Below are 24,534 nucleotides of genomic sequence, written 5' to 3'. Positions count from 1 at the left end.
TTCATTCGGAAATTTTACTTTATAGGGCTGTATGGTTCAGGAATGTGTTGTATTAGAACTTCTTTGCTAGAAAATTCGATCCCCAAGGTATTGGCGTTATACGACCATAGAATTTCTTTGTTTCGATACTCTATCCCCAAAAAATACATGTTTGGTATATATCCTTAGGAAACGTAACATTCAATTGTTCTTCCAAGTGCAGTTTTCAAATTCAAAAAAAAATTCCTACACCTTCGGTCCATACTATTTTTTTGATAAGTACGAAGAAAAAAAGATGACGTGGATAGAATTTTTGTTATATAAATGTACTTGATATTTTATAGAACTGTTACCAAGTCCACCCGATAACGTGGAAGTGGAAGCTTTGACAGAAAAATCGCTCAAAGTGGAATGGTCCTACCCTCTCTCGAATTCAGAATCTGTCAGCATGTACAAGGTCAACGTTACGTCATTGCGAAGTTTCGACGATCGCCTTTTGGAAACAGATGAGGCTATCCCCAAGACCAATAGTAGTTCCACCACACACACGGTAACAGTAACAGTTCCTGGTAACCAGAGGATGACCATCCTTCAGGACCTGATGCCTTTCACCATGTACGAAATCACAGGTAGGCTTATCCATATTTCAGAAAGTGTTTCTTATAATCGACCACTAAAATTAGTTACATCTCTGTTGGCATTCTGCTTTTAACAGAATAACATAATTTCAACGAAAGTAGTTCGTTTAATTTTACTGCCGGAAACATTGTACTAATTAAAGAGCTTTAATAGAAAAGTTGAAATTCGCACAATGAGTAAGAGAGTTGTCTGGAAAATTTCATTATATTTATGTTATATTCTGGAGTCTACTATTCCACAACTGGGGATTTGTATTTTATAATTTCGAAAATTATGATTATATTAATCTGAGTATTAAGATCAGTGATTTTGTTGTTCAGGTATTGAAAAGATCATTAAGTTGATCAGATTTTGATCATATGTTACGTTTATCTATATTTTGTTCAATAATGTATAAATTCTTAATACTTTTTTCCACTGTTTTAAAAGATATATTGGAATAAAAGTAAGTCTGTTTGATACTATTTTTAATAGGAAATAGACATATAGGAATCGATTACGTTTTTTTAATCAAACTGACAAAATTAACTTTCTTTTTCTAGTGACGGCATTCAACAACCACGGGTCCAGCCTGCCGAGCTACTCCGTCCGATCACTCACCCTCACGCCCGGAAACATGAAGCCCACGATCGTCGGCGAAGCCCCCCAACTACCGGACATACGCAGCTGCTGCGCCAACCGAGGCATCGGCCACAAGACGTGCGTCAACAAGCTGTGCGATCCCTCGGCTGCCGCAACGGCCGAAATCACCGACTTGATGATCTGCGCCCCTTGGGCGGCCGACACCTTCGGCTGCCTCACCAACGGCTTGGACCACACGCCCTGCTGCAGGGCCAGGGGGCTGCCGGACATCTGCCAGCAGCTGTGCACGGGCAACGTCTCCAGCATAGATTTCAACTACTTCAAGTGAGTGTTTTTTTAAGATTTTTTTTATGATGGGCAAACCGCTGAGACATTGCTGGTATTGCCCGACATTGTAAAGGAATCATCAAGGCATTACGAGATTCATTGTTTTTTGTTCTCAAGATATCTTCAACACAGGCTCTCTTTGATCTTTAGAAATACGTATCAATAGGGTTTTTTTTAATTTCGTCGTAAAAACTGTTTTTAACCTTTTTTCAGTAATTTTAAGTGTGTAATCTCAAATAACGGCGCGCTTTAGTTGCAGCGCAGCACATGCACAATGCCCAACAATGCCACACCATTTGCCGCGATTTACTTTTGTTGAGTGGATGTTCGTCACACAAACAGTACTTAACAAGTAACCTAGAAAACTTAAGCAAGAATTAATAAATGAAATTCACAAAAATCGTCTCCGTTGATCCGCACTCGGCACTATTTCCCTTCACGTGCATTGTAGGCTGCCTACAATTCATATATTTGTAAAAGCTGTTTTACATTGACAATTTATTGATGAATTAATTAATAAAGTCGCTTCATCAAGAAATTGGGCAAGTGTAATGACCAAATCTGCTGTCAAATAACTTAAATTAATTTATTCATTAAGTTCTTGACGAATTAGAACATGTTCTAATTTTCGTCAATTTGTTCGTGAAGTTCAGAAGTACCAACCTAACAAGCCTCAGATCCAGTAATTAGTCAATAGGCAATCCAACGACCTGTTAAATTTTTAAGCAATATGGCGCTGATGGCAAACAAGTTATGTTTACATTAAGAATGCATTGAAGTCAATCCAGAAGTTTTTAGTTAAAAGCGTTTAAACCGAGTTTTTTGTAAGGAATTATTCATGTATTTTATTTAAGGAACTCGTCTTTTATTGAATTGTGTCGCAACGATATGTATTACTAGTGCCGGTAACGTGCATAGTAGTGGGTTGTGGAAGTCGTGGAAATCGAGACCAAGTTAGCTTTCATTGTTTACCTGACGTAGTGAATTCTAAATATTTTCCTCATTTAAATGATTTATCGAGAAAACGGCGCCAAATATGGATATATAAAAGAAGAAAATTACTAAAAAATACAAGTGAAAATTGATTCTTATATTAGCTTCTAAAAAAACAAAACCAAGCCAACAGAAAAACGCAAATTTTTAACAAAGCACACATTGACATGAATTAAACAAATGTTTGCCCTCGACGCCATATTGAATTCCGATTTTGTCACGTGGTTTGGATTGTCTAATGAGGAATGAGGTTATGTTATTGCAATATGTATATAATTGTGTGGCGTCGTACTAGTTTCGTATTGTTTTTAATGATTTGTTACTTACTAAAACTAATATTTTTACTTTTATATGTGTCAAAACTGTACCGCTGTTGTACCACTACAAGTATGAGTGGAAAGGTGATATTTTTTAAATTTATTTGCTTCATTTGATTTGTTGGTAGAGCTGATTCATGTGTCAAAGTATGTAGCAGTGAAAAACCAAACCGTTTACAAATTCGTGAATTAATTCATGAAGAACTTCGTGAATTTATTCATGAATAAATTGTCAATGTAAAACAGCTATAATAATACATGAATATAACAGTACTATTTATTTGATTTAAAAAAAAAAGAATTTCAGATTCAGAAAAGCGCACTTATTGAAAGTCTCTAAGCAAAATACATTGGCTGCCTCTAGACACTATTATAAAAGCTAAAACATTAGAGATGGGTTTTGTAATTTTAATTGAAATATTTAACGTTCAGAAATCTTAAATAGGTTATTGTGTTATGCTAAAATTAATGCATTTATTACTATCATTACTTCGCACCGAAATTCGAACGTTTACATCTATATTCAGCTGCATGCCGGCATTCCGCTTCATATATTAAATTTTAACAAATAATACATTAGACAGTTTATGTTTGAATATGATCCCTTGTAAACACTCTTTGTATATTCATGAACAACACGAGAGCCGAGCGCAGTTATGCTTTAATAACTAATTATTCTTCTTAAATATTCAACAGCCCAGCACGGAAAACTATCTGAAAGGAAATATAATAACCCTTTGGAGCTGTAAAAAACGGCCATGTTACATTTAATCGCCTTTTCTCGCTTCACCTTCACGAGCTTTAATGAATTGAGACTAGAAAAAGATAATCTACTTAAGATATAAAATAAATTAATAGAGTAGGTTAATTAAATTTATGTGGACTTTGTTCTATACAGCGGCATATTTGCTTATTCCTTCATGGTTTGTTCTCCTCATTTTATAATAAATTGTTTTTATTAGCTTTGTTTATAATAAGTTTTGTAATGGTGTCCATATGTCTTCCTGCAGATGCCTCCGATACATGGGAGAGTATACCAACTGCCTCCTCCAAGGCTATGGTGTCCTACCAAGTGCCCCGACCCAGGTCCACATAACCAACATAGAAATAGAGTTTGCGGTGCTACATTGGGCGCCTCCCAAAACTCTGGGCGATACTGTCCTCTATTATAATGTCCACATCCGCATGGTTTCCGATGAGATGGAAGAATACAGGGCCATAACAAAGGTGCATAGTCCGTACATTCTGGAAAGTTTGGAAAGCGAGACGGACTACGAGGTGTATGTGGAGGCTGTGAATACTCATGGCGTGGGGATGCCTAGCAGTAGGCTTACCTTCAGGACTGATAGCTTGGTAAGAGAATTGGTGACTATTGAGTAATTAAAAATTTCTTCTAGAGTGCAGATATATTAGCAACATTTAACAAAAATATATTTTGTTACCTTTAGATTAGCAACCATCAAATTTCAAATAGCTACAAAAACTATATGCCTATAACTGTCAAAAATCTGGGAGGAGGTGTCCGTACATTTGACGAAAATCAAAAAGAGTACGTACAGGGTTTTATTCAAATTTGAAAAAAGTACATTTTCGAAAATGTCTGCTGATGATTGACAAAGTTATGAAACTTAGACTACATATTTATCTAATTAAGAATAAAAGCCCATTGAGGTCAGATATTTAGAAATGATATTTTCCAATATAATAGTAAGATCCTTACATTACTATCAGATTTTTTTATTATGTCTATAATAACTAGAACTACTTGTTTTGCAAAAACAATTATAAGATCCTTCACCTCCATAATCATATGTAAAGTCTAAAAAAAAAGAGAGTGGAAGTATTTTTTGAGCCATTGACATACTCTGAGTTCTCATATGATTATATTGTATTTAAAATTGTATTAAAAAATATATCTTGAACTTTTTGCTATTTTAATAGTTCCAGAATTGATTTACGTTTAGTGAAACATTTGATGAAGGTAATAATAGATCAAGAAATAAAGGTGAAAAATCATCGAAAAATTGTGAAAATTACTGGGCGTGATTTTATTGTTGGAAAGTCTTGGGAATGATAATACAAGAGGCGTCTCATCTCGTGGGTCATGAAAAAAGTATAGCGTCATTGGTTTTTATCAACAAATAGGTCAAAAATTCGTCATTTTTCGTTCTACGCGTTATTGTAAAAAAAAATCTATTAATCTTAGCAAAAAATGTTCAACAGACGATTTGATCTAGAAAAACTCATCTTTAAAATGAGACTTTATAAGTTCAAATAAAACTTTCCCAAAATGTGAGTTTTTATATCCTTAAGAGATGTGCAAAATTCCATTTATTTATCCCATTTTTGCAAAAAAGGCCCATTTTCAAAGGACTATTCCAGGAGGCAGGGTTATGACTAAAACATTCATTTTGGGCTCATTTTCTTCAAAGGGCCACCAAGTATCCTGTAGTTAAAAAAAAATTAATTTTTTTCAAATTTAGTTGTAAAAAAAATTGCTAACTCCGGACCTATTGGTGGTAAAAACTTTTTTTTTTCAATTTGTAGGTTTTTTTACAAGCTTTCGAATGGTGTATATAACTTCTTTCAAAAGTTAAAAACCGCGGAATTATTTTATTTGTTTATTAGGGAAAAAAGTGCCTTTTATTTGTTGACAATTATATACAACTAAATTTGAAAAAAAATATATTTTTTTTTAACTAGAGGATACTTGGTGTCCCTTTGAAGAAAGCCTATAAAGAATGTTTTAGTCATAACCTTGCCCCAGGAATAGTCATTTGAAAATGGGCCTTTTTTGCAAAAATGGGATAAAAAATTGGAATTTTGCAAAAACTATTGGACCGATCGAGCCCATCTTTTTCACATCTCTTAAAGATATAAAAACTCACATTTTGGGAAAGTTTGGTAAGATTTTATTAATTATTTAAAAAGTTATTAACAATTAAAGAAAAAGCACTTTTTCCGTTTAATTTTGCAATAAATTTGTTGTTTATAAAGCAATTTTAACTTATAAAGTCTCATTTTAAAGATGAGTTTCTCTAGATGAAATCGTCTTTTGAACATTTTTTGCTAAGATTAATAGTTTTTTTACAAAAACGCGTAGAACGAAAAATGACGAATTTTTGACGTATTTGTTAATAAAAAACAATGACGCTATACTTTTTTCATGAACCCAGAGATGAGACGCCTCTTGTTTTATCATTCCCAAGACTTTCCAACAAAAATTAATAAATTTCAAAATGTTTCTTTTCCTGGGCTATAAAGGTTTAACAGAGTAATAACTTGAAGATAATTTCATTTCTGAATAAAACGAAGAGGTCTTTTTCTTCAAAACACAATTAGGATAAGAGCAGTCGATTTTTCCAAACATTCATTGGTTTTCAATTTCTGGAGTTTTTCATCATAGCATGACTCCTAGTTTCTCTATGGTTAACCCAAACAGATTTTTATCTTTAATTACATAAATGATCAGCCTAGTTTTCATCACTTTACATGAAAGTCCTCAGGGAAATTTTAGAAAATGTTAATTTCTTTACCACTTAAGCCACATGAGACACCCTGTGTAATAAAGTTTATGCCACTACTGACAAGTTTATTTCAAATTCAGAAGTTCCTCACTGTTACAAATAAAACCAATTCACTTAGTCCATATTCACAATTTTGCGGCATTTCTTTTGATCCACTTCATTGGATTTCCAGCTCTTATCCAAAATTTGTACGTTACGGTATGTACGTACGTCTCTCCTGGTTTCAACACACAATTCGGAAAGTTCTTGTAATTAGCACAGGCCGGATAATTTTGAGTTTGTAACGCCATCCCTCCATGTGTCTTATAATGGGATCCAGCTTTGCCTATAATCTTATTGGTATTCTTATAATAATCTGGAATAGAGTTTCTTTTAATATTTCTTCCTTTTATTTTTGCACTTCCAGAAGCAGCTGACTTTTTTCTTTGTATTTTGTCTTCGGTTCCATCCTCACGGGTTTCATCTTTCGTTTTCTCACCTTCCTGTTTCTCCTCACTGTCTCCTTTTTGATCTTTTTTTTTAGCCAACGAAATAATCACCTGAACGATTTCCTTCAGCTCGTCACACTCATCTTCATCACATTTATCGCACAGTACCTTTAAAATGTTGTTGAGATAATCAATTTGTAATTCCGTAAATGTAAAGTCATCATGTGAGAGGGATGGATGCTTTCTAAAAAAGTCTTCATCGGCAACTGTTGCAGTCGCATCGACAGGCTCAGCTGGTGTATTATTTGGAGCTTCATTATCGAATGCCTTAATCTTTTTTATCAAGTCATACATGTCTTTAAAAGTATTCTCTTCATCCTTAGACAGAGAGCCTTGTATTTCTTGGTGCACTTTCTCGTATAGCCTTAGTAACGGCTCTGATTCCTCGCATTTTGGGCTAGCGGTTGAAGCGGTGTTCGGTGGTGTTTTTATTATTTGTTCCATGGTCATTACTTCCGCATGTCCAAATTCATTAGCTGTCTGCAGATGAACACCGTACTGGTTACTATATATTTCTAGCAATCTGCCACTTGGAGGATGTAGAACTCTAGCAACAAAACAGTCATCTTGGTCCATGCCTCTATTTACGCAAAGATTCTGATTAAATCCGTCCTTAGGAACAATTCCCATTACTTTCCCGAGCACTTTGGGTATTTGGAAGTCGAATCCACTGTGAACCACATTCATAATCACCCCAGTTGGAATACCATCTGCGTTTGGTGTGAAACAGTTGCAGTTTAATGTGAGAATGTGCTTGTATAACTCGTTTGAGCCACTGTGGTGACCGCCAAGGTTAAAATAAGTTAGATTAGAGAGGTTCACAATGGTAGGTTGGGTGCACTGTGCTTCCATTCTTATGCTAAACTCATTTTTTGCTGATAGCTCAAAAATTATTCTTATCAATAAATCTCCAGGATACCCTTCCTTCATATGAGGACTAACATAGCTCATGATTACTCTTTTATCATCAACAAAAGTAGTCCAAACAACTTGGTCCAGACCTATCCGTCCGCCATTGTAATGGTGTGGTCCGTAATTAGACATAAGCCAATACTGTTTGTTGTTTATGGTGAAAGTGCTATTTCTGACGATATTACTCATTCGACCAATTGTAGCACCAAAATATTTGTCTTTATTGTATATATATCCAGCTATGTCATCGAATCCAAGAACTATGTCATCAACGTTACCTTTTCTGTCAGGCATTTTCATAGAGATTATTCTAGCACCATAATTTATCACTTGTACTTGGATTTTGTTCTTGTTCTTCCAAGTGAAACGCTTGATGTTGTTGGTGCTGCCATATTCATCGTAATATACCCCAAAGTTATCTTCCACCAACTCTATGCTATCAGTAAATTGCAAAGTATTACCGGCACTCACTTTACTTCCTTTGCTTGGACTGGTAATCGGTAAGCTTGGTTTCTTGGCTTCTTCCACTTTTAAAACCTCTTCCGATAAATTGACGGAGAAGTTGCTTTTATCCATGACTTAGAATTTTGAAAAAACGCGTAATAAATCTGATCTAGGCAATCACACAAGCATTTTCAAATTTTTTTGAAATGTTTAAATGACAAATACCTGACAATTCTGACAAGGGGATATTCTTAGACGCTATAGATGTGATCACAAACATCTAAAGAATACAAAATAATAATTTTTATCAGGGTGTTACAAAAATAATGTAAGTCAAGTTACTCAAGCTGTTTAGATCCTTTTTCTTTTTCTTAGCTGTTTAGATAGTGGAGTAAAATAAGATTTTGACTTTGGAAAAATTAGCAGATCGGATAACTTTTGAGGACACACTTGTGAGGGTGTTAGGAACAACAACATATATAAGTTAGCAACCGTAGAGTGTACGCTTGATTATTTATTTAACAAATTAGTTGCAAAATTCTATTGTTTATTGTATATCTTAACAAAATCAATTTTTTTAAAAAACTAATTGCGCCAATCGAGAGAACGAGAAATTTTACATAAAAAATGTATATAGTTATTTTCTAAAATGAAAACTGTAGGTTGTAGATTTTTTTTAAATCGTACAAAAATGTAATTCGCTATCCACTAAATTTGTTATAACTTTTGATCTATTCGATCGAATTAAGTCCACAAAAATTTAAATGAAAGAGGAATCTCGTAGCTAACAAGTCATGATTTTAAAATCGAAAAAACTATTTACAGGAATAGTGTGTAAATAAAGTTTCGTAACAGTAGAATTTTCTACAAAATTAATTAAAGATCTGCCATTTTTTTAATTTTTAAGATAAAAATCGAAAATTTTCAGAGATTACTCTTGAGATAGCATTTTAAATAGTGAGCGATATAAAAAAAAATCTTAAAATTTTAATTCGAAAAATACAACACACGAAATATTCAATAACTTTAAAAAAAAAGCAAATTTGATTTTTTAGGTCACGTTTCAAAGTCCAATAACTTTAGTTCAAAATATGATATTGCAACTTTACAGGAGCATTTTTTAAAGCTTGAAAACTGTACTTTAAAGAGGTTCATTTTGTTTTATTCAAAACGTTGAATTTATAATAAAATTTAAAATTTGTTGTTACATTATTCTTATTCAGTGACCTCGAAACCCCTATAGTATCAATTTGATTAAAATTGGTTTGAAAATTTTTGATTTATTTAAAATAATCTTTGAAAAACCATTTTTTATTGTTTAAACAATTAAATAATAATTAGCGTACAAGTATAAGCTTACAACTTTTTTCTATAAGCCATTTTAAGGCGATTGCAAAAGGTTTTATGAAAATCAAAGGCTCTGATAATTATTCCGAAATAATGCATACTTTTAAGTTACCTGTACTCCACTATTTAAGGCAATTAAAAATAACAAATGTTCCAAATTAAAAACAATAGTGTCTTTAGAAAAAATCAAAACAAAGATCATAGACGTAGAAATAAAAAAATTGTAGTAATAATAATTAACGCTTAACCTATTTTACTCTAACCTACCTACATTAATCTAACCTAATACAAGCCATCATAAAAACGAACACATATTGGGCAATTACAATGAAAAATTAATGATAGTAGTAAACAACCTCAACCAAGCAAGAAATAATAAAGCATTCGCAATATGGAAGAACAAAACACTAAAAATACATACTTATAGTTGTTGTGAAGCATAAAATAACAAGCATTATTTAATTTTTAATATTGCTACTTGAATATATATAAAAATAAACCATATTTTCCTAAAAGTATTTACTTATATTGAAAGTTTAAAGTAGAGAGAAAGAAAAGCCATCATCACCTATGAAATTGTCTTATAATGAGATAAAACCGAAAGCTTTGTTACTTTTACATCTCTTTATTTCAGATCGAAGAAGAGAAGATAGAAGAAGCTACAGCCTCAGCATACAACGTAACCGCATGCTGTATAGATGCTCATCTCAGTACTGTCTGCCTTCCCCTGTGCTCATATGATGCCAAAATGACAGATATTAAGCTTCTGGCTGGAGTTTGCGGTGGGGAATTCCACAAGATCCTACGATGCGGAGCTGGAGGCAGAAACCACGGTACATGTTGCAGCAGACGCGGTGTCCCACCAAATTGTCTGTCGCTTTGCTCAGGTGTCATACTCGATTCCCTTTTAGTAACGGCAACAACCTGCGTTCCTTACATAGGGAATATCGCCCAGTGTTTCGAGGAAGGTTAGAAATTTTTAACTTATTCAAATTTAAATGTCATCGCTATATATTTGTAGGAACCGGAAATCTTCCTGGTCCCGTTTCCGCATTACATGGGGTTGTGGTGGACGAACACAGTATTCTTCTTGAATGGAATCCCCCTGAAAATTCTACTAATGTCACCGACTATGTCATACATTACCAGAAAGTAGATAATACGTCGATGCACGAGACTTTATTAAAACTAGATAACGTATGTTCTTGAACCACTTTTATTTAAGCTAGAAATTAATATGACATCATCATCAGTTGGAATTAAATATCTATTTTGTTCAAATATTGTATTCCTTCTAGCAAATGAACATAACCAGTACCACAGCGACCATCACCGGCTTAGAAGAAAACCATATGTACCACATTTTTGTGGTAGCTCGTAATGAATACGGTACATCTTTGCCTTCCTCCATCATAGTCATAAACCTAGTCAAATCGGGTAAGCTTTATCGGAATTCATTTTAAAATACGAAACTAACGACAAAACCGCTTCCAGACCAAAGCAAATGGGTCAACGGGGTGACGTCCCCTCCCCATTCCCTAGCGGTGGCCAGTCACAGCGCCACTTGGGTCACCATCACTTGGCAACCACCGGAATTCAGTCATCCCTCGGAAATTATAACCTACAAGTAATTACTTGAAACATTAAGATCAGTAACTTTGAAAAATAGATAATGAAGTCATTTTAAATCATTTGTGAAGGCTAATACGGTGTAAATTTCTTAAATGTCGTTTTTCTAGGTTATATCACAAATCCACGTCCGAAGATCAGTTCCATATCAAAAACTGTACAATCACCTCTTATATGATAGGCAGTTTGAACCCCAACACCCAGTATATTGTTTACGTTCAAGCAGTGACAGATAAAGGTGTCAGTATGCCTTCTGAAACTCTTATCGCTTGGACCGATCCTGCCTATCCGGCGTTCGTAGAGGTATCTACAGATATTATATTCTCGTATAATATGCGAACTAGTTGGATGAACAAAGTGCTTGATTTACATTATTATTTTTTTTGCGATTACTGTCTATTATTAATCTTTACGTTGGTAGCGGACTTATAGTAACGCATATTACGAAATTTTTTAGCCGCCAACCGTGCACCCCATCAACTTAGTCATAGAAGGAAGCAGTATGACCATCCTCTGCATAGCCATGGGCACTCCCATGCCCACCATTTCCCTGTACATTTCCGGACGGCTCGTGAGACAAGAAACGACGAGACACATGGTTACGGTCATACACAACGTCACCAAAGATATGGACCAGATTTCGTGCTATGCCGACAATGGGTATGGCACTCCCATGCAGGCGTCGAGAAAAATTACCATAAGTCGTAAGTGGTATCCTTATAATGACATATTTATAGTCAAAAGGGATGAATATACTACTTCGCCACCTCCTAAGTCACTTTTATCTATATTTAAAGGGTAACACGGATTTTTTAGGAGTGTCGCCATCTAGTATTTTCTGAACCCAAGCTTAAACATATCAAGAGGAATTTTACTATTATTGAGGGTTTTTGGTGTATGGGGTTGCAAAACCCGTCACTACCGATTCATGGAGTCAAAATAAGATGACTAACTGCATTAAACTTACATCTATCCACAGTTATTTCATTTGTTGCTAGATGGCGCCGAAATTAAAAAAATGTTGATCCTCAAAAATCGGAGCAGAATACGGAAGCTACCTTTGACATTTAGAAACACATATCATTTTCTAAAATGCCGTCATGAAAACTAAATTTTCTTTAGTTTTGTTTGTAAGCTTCTGTGGCTGTCGTTAATGGTTGAATGATTTCCGAGCTAGTTGCCACGTCGTCAGTTTACAACTCGTGACGTTTCGAGAGACTAATCGCTCTCTTCTTCAGAAGTTACTCTGAAACTGAAGATCTACTAAACTTGTCACTATTTATATTTGATGTGATCACTGATTCGTGACGTTCCGGTGGGTGACCTCGTACGCGTTGTTGGCGTTCCAGTGGGTTGCTACCGTTCCTGTTGAAATTGTTCAGATTTTTGTATATTTTAGTAGATCTCCAGTTTCAGAGTAACTTCTGAAAAAGAGAGCTACATCATATTTTGTTGTCAAATCTCATCTTTCTTGATTCTTATACTGTTTTTTCATAATCACAGAAATTTAACAATGAAGACACACAAACACACCGTAATGTAACTACACAAATAAATAACATACACTACACAAAACTTCAGTAAACACCATTTTAAACTTTATTATAAAATCAAAATGTTACATTTTAGTAAAAACTAGAGATGGAAAATTTCGGAAAAGTGTGTTACGGACATGTCCGTTGGACATGTCGATGAAATGTCCGGACAAGTCGGGAAAAGTACTTTAGACCTTGAATCTAATAAGGCATCTTATGAGTGATGTGTTTTCACAGGTCACTGCTTGAGGCTACACAAAGCAAAATATTACTTTTATTCTAATGAGTATGTGTCAATATATTTTACTTATTACCTACCTTTAAACATTATTATAAACTGGTTTCTAATTTTCCCCAGACAGCCAATACACTTATTTAAATGTTTTTCCATCCTACTGGAAATCTTAAATTGTTTTTGAGCAGAAGTTAAATTTATAATGATTTTTACCCAATTCAGAAAAATATAACCAAACTGTTGATTTTGGCGTCATATTTCATTTATAAACTATTTTGTATTAAATATTAAATTAAGAATCAACTTTGCCAAAAATAATAAAATGTGGACATATAAATATAAAAGAGGTTATATTTTTAAAATGTCAATTTCAGTTAAACAATTACCAACAAAATTACAAGAAAATGGCTAAATAACTTAATTTTTACATGTACCAACCTCAAAAATTTTTTGCGGGAATTATGAATGCAACATAATTCCGCACATTCGCATACAACTTTTCAATCTTGAAATGTGTCCTCAGGACATGTCCACTTTTCACGACATGTCCGCGGCACATCTTTAGTAAAAACTAATATCTTACACAGAAAGTCCCGATTTTACCTACTCCGTTACAAACACATAAACTGAAAACTAAAATGACTTTAAAAAATGAAATGGTAACATATATTTGACTTGACATATATCTTCGTCAAATTAATGTTGGCCTTTTGTTGTGTGCCCGTCAAGCACCCTGTTGTCATATCACATCAGGTGGATTGATATGATTTGCTTTATCTGAACTAGTCAATATCAGAGGCCAGTGATACTGAATTCACAAACTAAACACAGTGCTTTAAAAAAATAGTAACAAATACTATTATAAAACCAGAGTTTAAGTGCAGTTTAATAAACAAATTAAAACTTAACTACTTGTGTGTGTTACGTGTGAGAAAGTAAAATAACTCCCTTGTTATTCATAATACAGAAAAGAAGTTTATATAAAAGTTGTACAGAATCAAAAAAGCTAAAGGAAAAAATTAATTTGAAACACACAAGGCGATGAGAAAAAACGGGACATGCCAAATATTACTTTTTTTAAATGGAACACCCTGTATATTTTTAAACATATGGATTTCTGAGAAAATTCTATATATGGCATATAAACAGTTTAACATTCTATTGCAGGGTTGCCAAGTTATGTAGAAAATTCTTCGAATTTTGGAAAAAACATGACCTCGAAGAAGTTGTATTAACTTTCAACTAGTAACACTTGGAGCAAAAATATTTGACAGAGTTATAGGCAATTGTTAGGCAAAGACTCCTATATTAGTTAATATCGATATTTTATACAGGGCATTTTTTATAATACAATCATTTTAAGAAAGTTTAAATTTGATTTTCTAAAATTTTTCAAATGGAATACCCTGTATTTTATTATTCTGTTTTATTCACATATCGGTCCACTTCAACTTTTATTTTTTAACAATATAACTTTTATATAACCTTTTTTTTTGTATTGAGTAACAAGGGAGTTATTTTACTTTCTCACACCCTGTATATTTCAGATTACTATTCTTGGGAAAGTAAACTGTTATCCATAAGAAATTAAACCCCATATAGACTTACACCCTGAATGCAGGAGATCCTGTATCCATCCTTATTTTTACAAACCGCACTCACAAAAATTATCATCTTCTGCAGATGGACCTCACATCCAGGCGAGCGGCATCACGATGACAACCCTGGGAGACTCGGTCACCTTAGAATGCAGGGTGGAGGCTCAACCAGAACCAAAGATGATATTCTGGAGGAACCACGAAGAGAGAACGCCAGTCATCCAAGGGGGAAAATACGACATAAGCGCTAGACCGATGAAAGACGAGGAGGACAAGTACCTCATGCAGCTAACCATCAAGCAGATATCAGACGTGGACGTTGGCGAATACTACTGCCACGCCGAAAACGCCTTTGGTAGCTCCACACAACCCGTGTCGGTTAGGATAAGGAACTTGGCGGCTGTCAATAACGTGACTCAGTGCTGTATCGAACAGAATGTGACTTCGACTTGCATGGACGCTTGTTCATTCCATGTAGACATGGATGCGGTTATCGATAAACCGGAATGTATCCAAGATTTCGATAAGTTGATGAAATGCGCAGCTGACGGCTCGGACCACCGAAGTTGTTGTGCGCACGTCAACGTGCCCAGAAGGTGCTTGGATTGGTGTAGGGGCGAGCCTATTTTGAACAGCAAGGCGTGCATTTTGAGTTATACCAAGCAGATTATGAGCTGCTTCCACGAAGGAAGGTAAGAATTTAACTCAAAACTTTAACTGGTGTAAATATTTTTTTATTAGCGTTGCGGAATTCTCGAGAATTTCGTTGTGGTAAATATTCCTTTGAACGAACTAGAATAAATTAAGAATGAACGAGAATTTGACAAACTATCACGAGAGATTATAATACAGAGAAATTAAAGTTGTTATTTTGACTTTTTTCGTGTTTGGTCCAATTTTTTTTTCAAAGCTTCTAAATTCTCATAAATTCTGTATTATTAATTAATTACTTCCAACTTTAAGTTAATCTGCTTTTAAGCAATTCGGTAGTTTTAGGGATAAAGGGTGTTGAAATTTAAAAAAATTGCCTTTTTTAAAATATCTGTGTGTTTTCGTGGAGATAACCAAATACCTTTCCACTACTTAATGCTCTGCTACCAATAGTTTCGTGGAGATAACTAAATACTTTCCACCAATTCTTTATTAATATTCTTCATTTAAAAAACATAAATCACGCTTAATATTTGATTAATATTACAAATCTGAACACTGTGGAGACATTTGATAAAAAATTATGAAATGTATGCTAATGATTTATCTAAGTAAAGGTAAAAATCTACTGCAATTAAATATCATTTTCAAATACAACATATTAATGCAAAGTGCAAGAAAATAACTGGCCCAAAATTTCGATATACATGTAAGCCATTCTTGACTTCTGAAAAACTAATGTAAACACTATCGCAACAACGATAGTACTAAAATCGTATTTTAGAATTTGGAATCACCTGGGGCATGTGGGCGAATGACGGTAGAGACTAACTACTAAAAAATTGTGGTAAATACTATCGCAATGACGTTAATACTAATTGTCATATCGGATTTGAGTATTTGGAGTGGCTGGAGCCACGTGATTCTCCAGGTGCATTGCGTAAAGCGCACAACACGAATGACTAGAGACTACAGTTGTCCAGCCATGTAGTGGTAGAAAGTTTTTTTTTCTCTGAAACTATAAGGATTTTACAAAATTTTTTTAAGATACTAACTCCATTTTTCTTGCCGCACCTATTCCCAAATTTTTTTGGATAAGTTGTGAATCACCCTGTACGTAGGAACGGATACACCACTTTAATTATTTTTGAAAAATATGTGAAGAAATATTTTTTTTTTATCATTTTTGTGCCTTCGCACAAAAAGCACACCTTTTCTTTCAAGTGAGTGATGGTGTGTAATGTTTAAGATACGGAAAAACATTAAAAACACGTATTACAAGCACCAGTAGTAAAGTATCAGCACATTGGTATAGGTGTGGATTATGTGAAATTGATGCAGAACGTTCTCCAGAATTTTGGAGAAAGTTCACGGTAGTTTTAGAAAATTTCTTTTTCTCATGGGTAGGAAATATTCTTTAAAATCTGTGAAACTACTCCGAGAACGAACGAAAACATTCTAAGACTCACATCACTATCTGATAGGGTCCTTTTTTCTTAGGGAAAACCTTCCAGGCCCACCGCAAAATGTTCGTGTGGAGTTCATAGACGCTCACTCTGTCTACATACTGTGGGACCCACCATTGAAAAATCCTCATACTGTGGAACAATACCGAGTCTTGTGGAAACCCATCGATGTCTCAAATAGTCACAGGCAAAAAATCGACACTGCTGATACCAGGCTGAAACTACCTGATCTTAAAGGTAAGAAAAAATCATTTGTTCATTTTAACTACTTCATCTCTTATGTCAGCTCAGAATGTGCGTTGTGAAAGTACTAATATTCGATATTTGAGCGAATTGATGCATGTATTAATAAAAAAGTCGATGTAGTGTCGTTTATATGGTTTCTTCTAAAGCTTTTGATTGGATGGACCTTAATATTCTGTTGTTAAAACTCTCCAATAATTTATTTCTACAATTTTTTACTTACTGTTTATCACAGAAAAAAGTTATAGTTGATAGTATCGTGGTTTCTGATTCCTCAAAGATCAGTGCCTGGCCCATTATTGTTTCTATAGACTAGGGCGGATTTGTGGATGTGAGAGGGGGCAAGCAATTTTTTTCTGGATTACCTTCAGTACAACTCACATAATAAAAGTGTAGATCCCTAGATCTGGGCGAGGTCTGGAACATTTTCAAAGTTGCAAAAATGTTCAAAAAATTTAAAAAAGTACCTATTTTATCTAAGTTTTTTACTTATATCATGGAACCTATGCATTTTGGAAGAATATTGAAGAGTAAGAAAAGTTTTAGAATTGAATTTTGCACAATATACTTACTGTAAGTTAAAGATGTTAAACATTGATTACCGATGTTGCAATATAGCAAATAATAGATGAAAATTTTTGGATAATTTTTTAAAAATATTTGAATTGCTCTGAGGGTACTCTAATTTTGGTAAAAAAAAAACTTTAGGTGGTAATAAAACAACACACCAAATTTCATTAAAATTTGTTCGATAGTTTTCACAAAATAATTTTTTTGATGATATTCTTCATCGATGTGCTCCAAATTTATTACCTTTAAACTTCTTCAATGTGATTCGATGTCGTTCACTAAGAAAACCAGTCCTATAGTTATACCGTTGATAATAATTTAATTAAATTTTATAGAACGTATCAACAATATTCAGCATGAAACATACAAAAACCTTCGTTTCAATTCTTTAAGGAACTCACAGCAATTTACGGGAATTAAAGCAGTGTCCTTATCGTTCAATGCATTTTTCTCCCTAAATTGGAATATGCTTTAATTGTGTGGAATTCATGCTATATTCAAAGAAAATACCTATGTGGTTTAAACCTAAAATGTTTTTTATTTCAACAGACTATACAAGATAGTTTGGAAAATAGACAAAATATAAAATTCGACTGTGTGTGTGTGTCACATAATACATAAATCTTCCACTTTATTCACCCCTTTTTACAGCTGGAACAACTTACGAAGCGTTTGTGAAGGCCGGAAACAGCAAGGGTACTTCCCTACACTCCGAGACCTTAAAGTTCACCATGGGCGATAAATACGTTACTTCCGCTGCCAGCCAGGACGGCCAAGATGGTCATGTCGGAGTCGTGGTGGCCGTAATTCTAGCTCTGGTTGTTGTAGCGGCCATATTCGCTGCCGCCGTATGGTTTGTGAGGACTAAAAAGATGTTAGGAGTCAAGAATTCTAACGGTATCGCATTCGAAAACCCGAGCTACCTGAGGGAAGTCAATATGGATCATATTCAGGTAATATTTTACTGGGATTTTAGTTTTAAATGGCGAAACCTGGGTATTTTGCCATCCTAATGCGTTTCATTTCCAGGTACCGCAAGGCCAAACCGACTCCGCACCCATTCCAAACGGCACCGCTAACGGCATTGCCGTGTCCTCCGCTTCCGGAGGACAAGGCTGGAAAAACGAGGCGCTCCACGTCCCCGCCCAGCAAGAAGTCAACCCGACGCTGTACGAGGAGCTCAAGTTAGGTCAGGATGGAGCCGGCTTCAAACGTTTGAAACCCTAGTATGAGGGTTCGCAAGACCAAGGCATCGAGTCTAGGTTCTAAAGATATTTTGTCACATATTGTGATAGTGATAGTAAATAATTTAGGATACCCGAAAGTAATTTCTGACCTGTTTATTTTTTTTTTCGGTACGTTGGATTCAGTTATGGGAGGTTTGTAGCCTAACCTTGGAAATTGCTTTTAGGATCCACCCCTGCAGTAAATACAAAATAGGTATTGTACAATTTTTATTTAACGTTTACGCAATACCTCAGTAGGTTAATTTAATTTAAGTTTTTAAAAAATGTGATTTATAATTTAAAAAAAGGAATATTAATAATGGGATATTGGACATACATAGCTAAGTAGAGAGATATACATATAGATAACATTTTATAATGTATTTGCACACTGTATAGAATTAAAGATAAGGATAAAATATCGATAAAAAAAAAACGTAGGGTAAAATATCTGTAATACATGGACTGAATGTATAAAAGATGATTTTCAGTTTTCCGAGCTCGAAACGTCTTACGATATGGTCTAGTAAATATTATCTGTGCATTTTTTATGTATATAAATAGGGCCCCGCCCATAACAATTAGAACAAGCAGTTTAAACTACTTTTGCATGACGTACATTACTGATACAGGGTGTCCAGCAAGTGGCGCGTAATCTCTCGAAATTAGATAGCACTTGCAAAAATAACGTAGCAAGTTCATATACATGGTGATTCAGAACTTATCCAAAAACAATTTTTTATTGATATACATGGGACTTGCAAATACAATTTTGTAAAGAAGAAATCAAAAGAGCAGTTCAAAAATGATTTAAAAATGCACTTCTGCACGGCACTGGAAACTGGTCCACTGTAAAACCTGACTTTGAACATGGCAAAGCATGTAGTCAGCGACCGATAGGGCGGTAAAGTGTAATAAAAAATGAATGGACAAAAAATTTCCCAAGGAAAGAAATCAAGTAGTGTTCAAAATTTTATCCACTGACGTGTAAACACATTTGGGTTCGTCTAACTCAGTTCATACGAACAAATGTTGTCTTGCTTCACCATAACACAAATGCTTCACCATAATACAAATGTTGTCTTGCTTCACCATAAATTAAAACAATATCCATCAACTCCACGTTGCTATACACGCAAATCATTTTTGACACTAACTACTAAAAAACTATTGTAAACACCGCAGATAACAGGTAAACACTATCATAACGACGATTGTAAAATCGGATTTCAGCATTCGGAGTTGCTGAGGCCACGTGGCTCTCCATGCGTATTAAGAATGAAGCTTTTATTTGTAGCCCAAAGAAATTTAGAGGCCTATTTCTTAGATTTTTATCGCCTTTTTAAATGAAAAAATGTGTGCTTGTTTGATACCGATACAAAGAACCGAACCCATCGCATCGCAGTCCGTGCTAGTCTCAATTGCGCGCAGTGGAGTTCTTTCGCATGTTTTATAATGTATGCATTCACACTAGACATTCCTGAGCTCGTCACGCTCGCATTGCGTTCTACACCGATCTTTTCCAAAGAATCTCGGGAGATCATGATGCGATCGAGACGAGCTTCCTCTCTTTCCACTGATTTTTTAACTGCTAAAACAATACTTCAACTATTTAAAGAAGAGCGCGAGCAGGATTGTGTACGAATGCCAAATGCGACTGATTTTGTAAAAGACCGCTATCAGTTCAGCCCTGAACAGACCACGATGTGACGGGACCGCGACCGCCTAATGCGTTCTCTGCTTAACCCTTTCGCTGCGCAATACGTCTGAACGTAGCTACCGCGCCGTGCGCAATTGTTTATCGCGTGCGAATATATACGTCTGGAGCAGTTAGACCACTTATAGTTTTACATTANTGAATGGACAAAAAATTTCCCAAGGAAAGAAATCAAGTAGTGTTCAAAATTTTATCCACTGACGTGTAAACACATTTGGGTTCGTCTAACTCAGTTCATACGAACAAATGTTGTCTTGCTTCACCATAACACAAATGCTTCACCATAATACAAATGTTGTTTTGCTTCACCATAAATTAAAATGATATCCATCAACTGCACGTTGCTATACACGCAAATCATTTTTGACACTAACTACTAAAAAACTATTGTAAACACCGCAGATAACAGGTAAACACTATCGTAACGACGATTGTAAAATCGGATTTCAGTATTCGGAGTTGCTGAGGCCACGTGGCTCTCCATGCGTATTACGAATGACACTTTTATTTGAAGCCCAAACAAATTTAGAGGCCTATTTCTTAGATTTTTATCGCACTTTTAAATGAAAAAATGTGTGCTTATTTGATACCGATACAAAGAACCGAACCCATCGCATTGCAGTCCGTGCTAGTCTCAATTGCGCGCAGTGGAGTTCTTTCGCATGTTTTATGACATATGCATTCGCACTAGACATTCCTGAGCTTGTCACGCTCGCATCGCGTTCTACACCGATCTTTTCCAAAGAATCCCGGGAGACCATGATGCGATCGAGACGAGCTTCCTCTCATTCCACTCATTTTTTAACTGCTAAAACAATACTTCAACTATTTAAAGAAGAGCGCGAGCAGTATTGTGTGCCAAATGCGACTGATTTTGTAAAAGACCGCGATCAGTTCATCCCCGAACGGACCACGATGTGACGGGACCGCGATCGCCTAATGCGTTCTCTGCTTAAGAGGGCTCTATAGCAAATAGCCAACCAACAATACATTTTTATAGTTTTTAGTGCACAGTTTGTCTAAATATGAATTAATGCATATATGTTGGGACTTTCTCCCATTCTAACGCAATTTTTCTATAAAATGGAGTTAGTTTGAAACTCAAACTACTTTTTGGTGTAAAGAAAACTGCGTTAAAATGGAAGAAAGTCTGTTATTTGTACATTAATTCATATTTAAAGTTGGACAAACTGTGTAATAAAATCTTTAAAAATGTATTGCTGGTTGCCTATTTGCTGTAGAGCCCTCTTAACAATTTGTTGTATCGATAATAACCAAGTATACTTTTTTCACATAAAAAACTATACGTCTTAAAAACAACAAAAAAAAATTTAAAAAGTAAGCCTAAAAATTTTTTTGGGTGCCAAAACTACTGAGGGTGCTTTGCCCCCAGGTCCTCGAAATAGCTATTGGTAAATTAAATATATATGTAGAAAATTTCAAATAACAGCTTTTACATAAAAATTATCCAAATTTAATGAAAAACAAAAAATTATAACAAAAAACTCGATTTCCTCATATCTTCAAGAACTAATAACTACAGGGTGCGCCCAAAAAAAAGGATTTAATCTTATGACGTTATTTTTGCAAGTTCTATTCAAATTCGGGCAATCTCCCATCGTTTCCTGGAAACCCCGTAAATTTGAATCAAGAACGTGTATACCTGCATACAAATAAAAAAATATTTCTGTAAAAAAATTAGAAATGAAACTGGCAAAACCCTCAATTTTTTTTATCTTTATATATTCAACGTTTGAAAAAATACATATCAAGTTACATGAAAAATATCATCAATTTCTTAGTTTTTTCTCGATATATCATATATTTACTAGACTATTTAAAATGTGAAAAAACAAAAATCATTCCAATACCATCCCGTCAATTTTAAGTCGGTTCTATTTAATTTCAAGTGCAATAAAACATGACTTTAAGAAATGTATATACAGGGTGTCCTGTCGTAGAGGAAATGCCTAGATATTAGTGTCCTTTAAATTTAAAAATTGAAAATTAATCACTGAATATTAATTTTGCCCAAGTCTTGAAAATTGTGATTATAATTTAAAGAGAAAATTTTATATTTTGTTTGTTTTTCACATTATAATGGGATGTTGAATAAGTTCTCGAGGTTTTTTCTTGAAAATTAGTTTATTTTAAAAAAATTGTAAAAAACATGTCATTGAAAGCATTGCCCATCGTTCGTTTTTCCCACCTTTCTGGTAGCATTTTAATTCCACGTCGGAAACGACACGTCTTATGAGACTATCCAAGAATCAACCCATTTTCTGGCATCTTCATAAGAATGGTAGTACTGTTTAGCCAGGCCATGTGCCATCGATCGGAATAAGCAATAATCAGAAGGCACAATGTCTAGTGGGGTTTTTGAGCCTTTCCAAGTTTCACCGATTTCACAACATGTGGTCGCTTTATTGTGTCTTTATCTGCTCATAGCGACCATTTTTCCTTCCATGCTCGCTCAAACACATCAATTGTAGTCAATAGCGATCTTCCGTGACTCAGTTTGAGGAGCTCATAATAAACTACACCCAGTTGGTCCCACCAAATGCAGACCTTGCTTCATTTCAATTTTCTATGCATAGGATTATCGTAGCATATCCATTTTTCATTGCTACTTATGATACGATGCAAAAAACCTTTCTTTTGCTGCCATTGAAGCAGCTGTTCACACGTGCAAAAGATGCTGTTCACACGTGTAATGACGCTGTTCACACGTGTAAATACGCTATTCACACGTGCAAAGATGCTGTTCGAGTCTTTCGGTTTCAAATCGTATGGCACCCAATGATCTTGCTTTTGAATCAGTCCTAATGCTTTCAAATGTCTCGAAACTATTGTGTGATCAATTCCTGATGATTCTGCAAGTTCAGCTAGTGTCTGACATGAGTCTTCTTGAGGTAATGCCTTTAATTCTTCATCTTCAAATTGTTTCTGCGCGCCAAAGCGTTCTTTATCTTCAACATCAAAATCATTCTTTGTGAAGCGTCTAAACCAATCACTGCATGTTGTTTGTGACAGGGCATGATCGCCGGAAGTCTCAACAAGAATTCTGTGTGTTTCAACTGCAGATTTCTTTTGAACAAAGTATTGCAATAAAATTCGAGGCAAATACTCTTTTTTTGGCACAAAATTTAAATGAAGCTTTGAAAAAAAAGTAGATTACACTTCGGCGAAATAACACACTGAATATACACGCTTGCAGTTCTGGTAGCGCCATCTGTTGGAAAACAGCGAGAATTATTCATCCTCCCTATATATATTCTCAAACAGATATTCCCTATATGAGACACATTGTTTATTACACTAGTAAATAATATATTATTTTTGTATATTAATTATTCGAGTTTAGTATGTTATTATATCTTACTTTAATCCTTGTAGGTTATGTGTCATAAAAAAAATTAGAAAAAATTTATAGAAAAACCGGAAATAATTCTTGTGAAAAAAATAAGTAGGTATCATTACTTGTTAACTAATTGTAACTGTTATAAAATAAGAAATGGGAAATAAATATTTAAAAAAATGCATGTTTTAGAAAAAAATTAAAAAGATTAAAAAAAACTGTGTGATTAATTTCCTAAAGTCATGTTTTCCCTACTTAATTACGAGTGTTGTTTATGTTTAAAAATGTGTATGAAAGAATACACGTATATGTGCCTTTCATGACCTCTATTGTAAAATAATATATATCTCAATTTGAATGTGTAGAAATTTTAGAAGTTATTCCTTTGTACATAATTTTTAACAATTTGTAAAATATGTCACACAAATAGAGAAATAGAAGAATAAATATATTACAACTAGAATTGTTTATTGTTTATTAATTGTCCTTTCCCTGCGCCTTAACTTTTTAAAAAACCAGGTCAAGAAGTCAAAAATATTTTATTAGGACAAATAATCAAAATTTTATTCAAGGAAAACTGCTATCTCACTTACATTGGTAGGTATACTTAAGCAGTTATCTTTGTACAAATTGAAACTACAGAGCTTTTCATAAATGATTACAAGTCACGTGACCAGTAATTTTGTTTATTAAAACAATAAGATCAGGATTAACCGGCCAAATACCCCCTGGGCGAAGGCCAAAAAAGAAG

The 24,534-nt window shown here is 34.5% G+C and overlaps 1 protein-coding gene across 2 annotated transcripts in view; it reads left to right on the top strand.

Annotated features, from left to right (window-relative positions):
- The window catches only part of LOC108906154 (Ig-like and fibronectin type-III domain-containing protein 1), a 243,702-nt gene extending 224,208 nt beyond the window's left edge, over positions 1-19,494 (top strand). For both annotated transcript variants that reach the window (XM_023454601.1, XM_018709352.2), the window contains exons 6-18: positions 324-608; positions 1,161-1,524; positions 3,848-4,190; positions 10,190-10,523; positions 10,577-10,752; positions 10,854-10,992; positions 11,050-11,182; positions 11,295-11,487; positions 11,642-11,888; positions 14,638-15,244; positions 16,704-16,906; positions 18,134-18,435; positions 18,512-19,494. In XM_023454601.1, coding sequence (XP_023310369.1) covers positions 324-608; positions 1,161-1,524; positions 3,848-4,190; positions 10,190-10,523; positions 10,577-10,752; positions 10,854-10,992; positions 11,050-11,182; positions 11,295-11,487; positions 11,642-11,888; positions 14,638-15,244; positions 16,704-16,906; positions 18,134-18,435; positions 18,512-18,709 — 3,524 coding nt within the window. In that variant the 3' untranslated portion in view covers positions 18,710-19,494. The remainder of the gene's footprint in view (positions 1-323; positions 609-1,160; positions 1,525-3,847; positions 4,191-10,189; positions 10,524-10,576; positions 10,753-10,853; positions 10,993-11,049; positions 11,183-11,294; positions 11,488-11,641; positions 11,889-14,637; positions 15,245-16,703; positions 16,907-18,133; positions 18,436-18,511) is intronic.
- Positions 19,495-24,534: the final 5,040 nt, after the last annotated feature.

Source organism: Anoplophora glabripennis, unplaced genomic scaffold (genome assembly GCF_000390285.2).
Source record: "Anoplophora glabripennis isolate ALB-LARVAE unplaced genomic scaffold, Agla_2.0 scaffold21, whole genome shotgun sequence".
Taxonomy (NCBI): domain Eukaryota; kingdom Metazoa; phylum Arthropoda; class Insecta; order Coleoptera; family Cerambycidae; genus Anoplophora; species Anoplophora glabripennis.
Note: the sequence above shows the minus strand (reverse complement) of the source record. Positions and strands in the feature narration are given on the sequence as shown.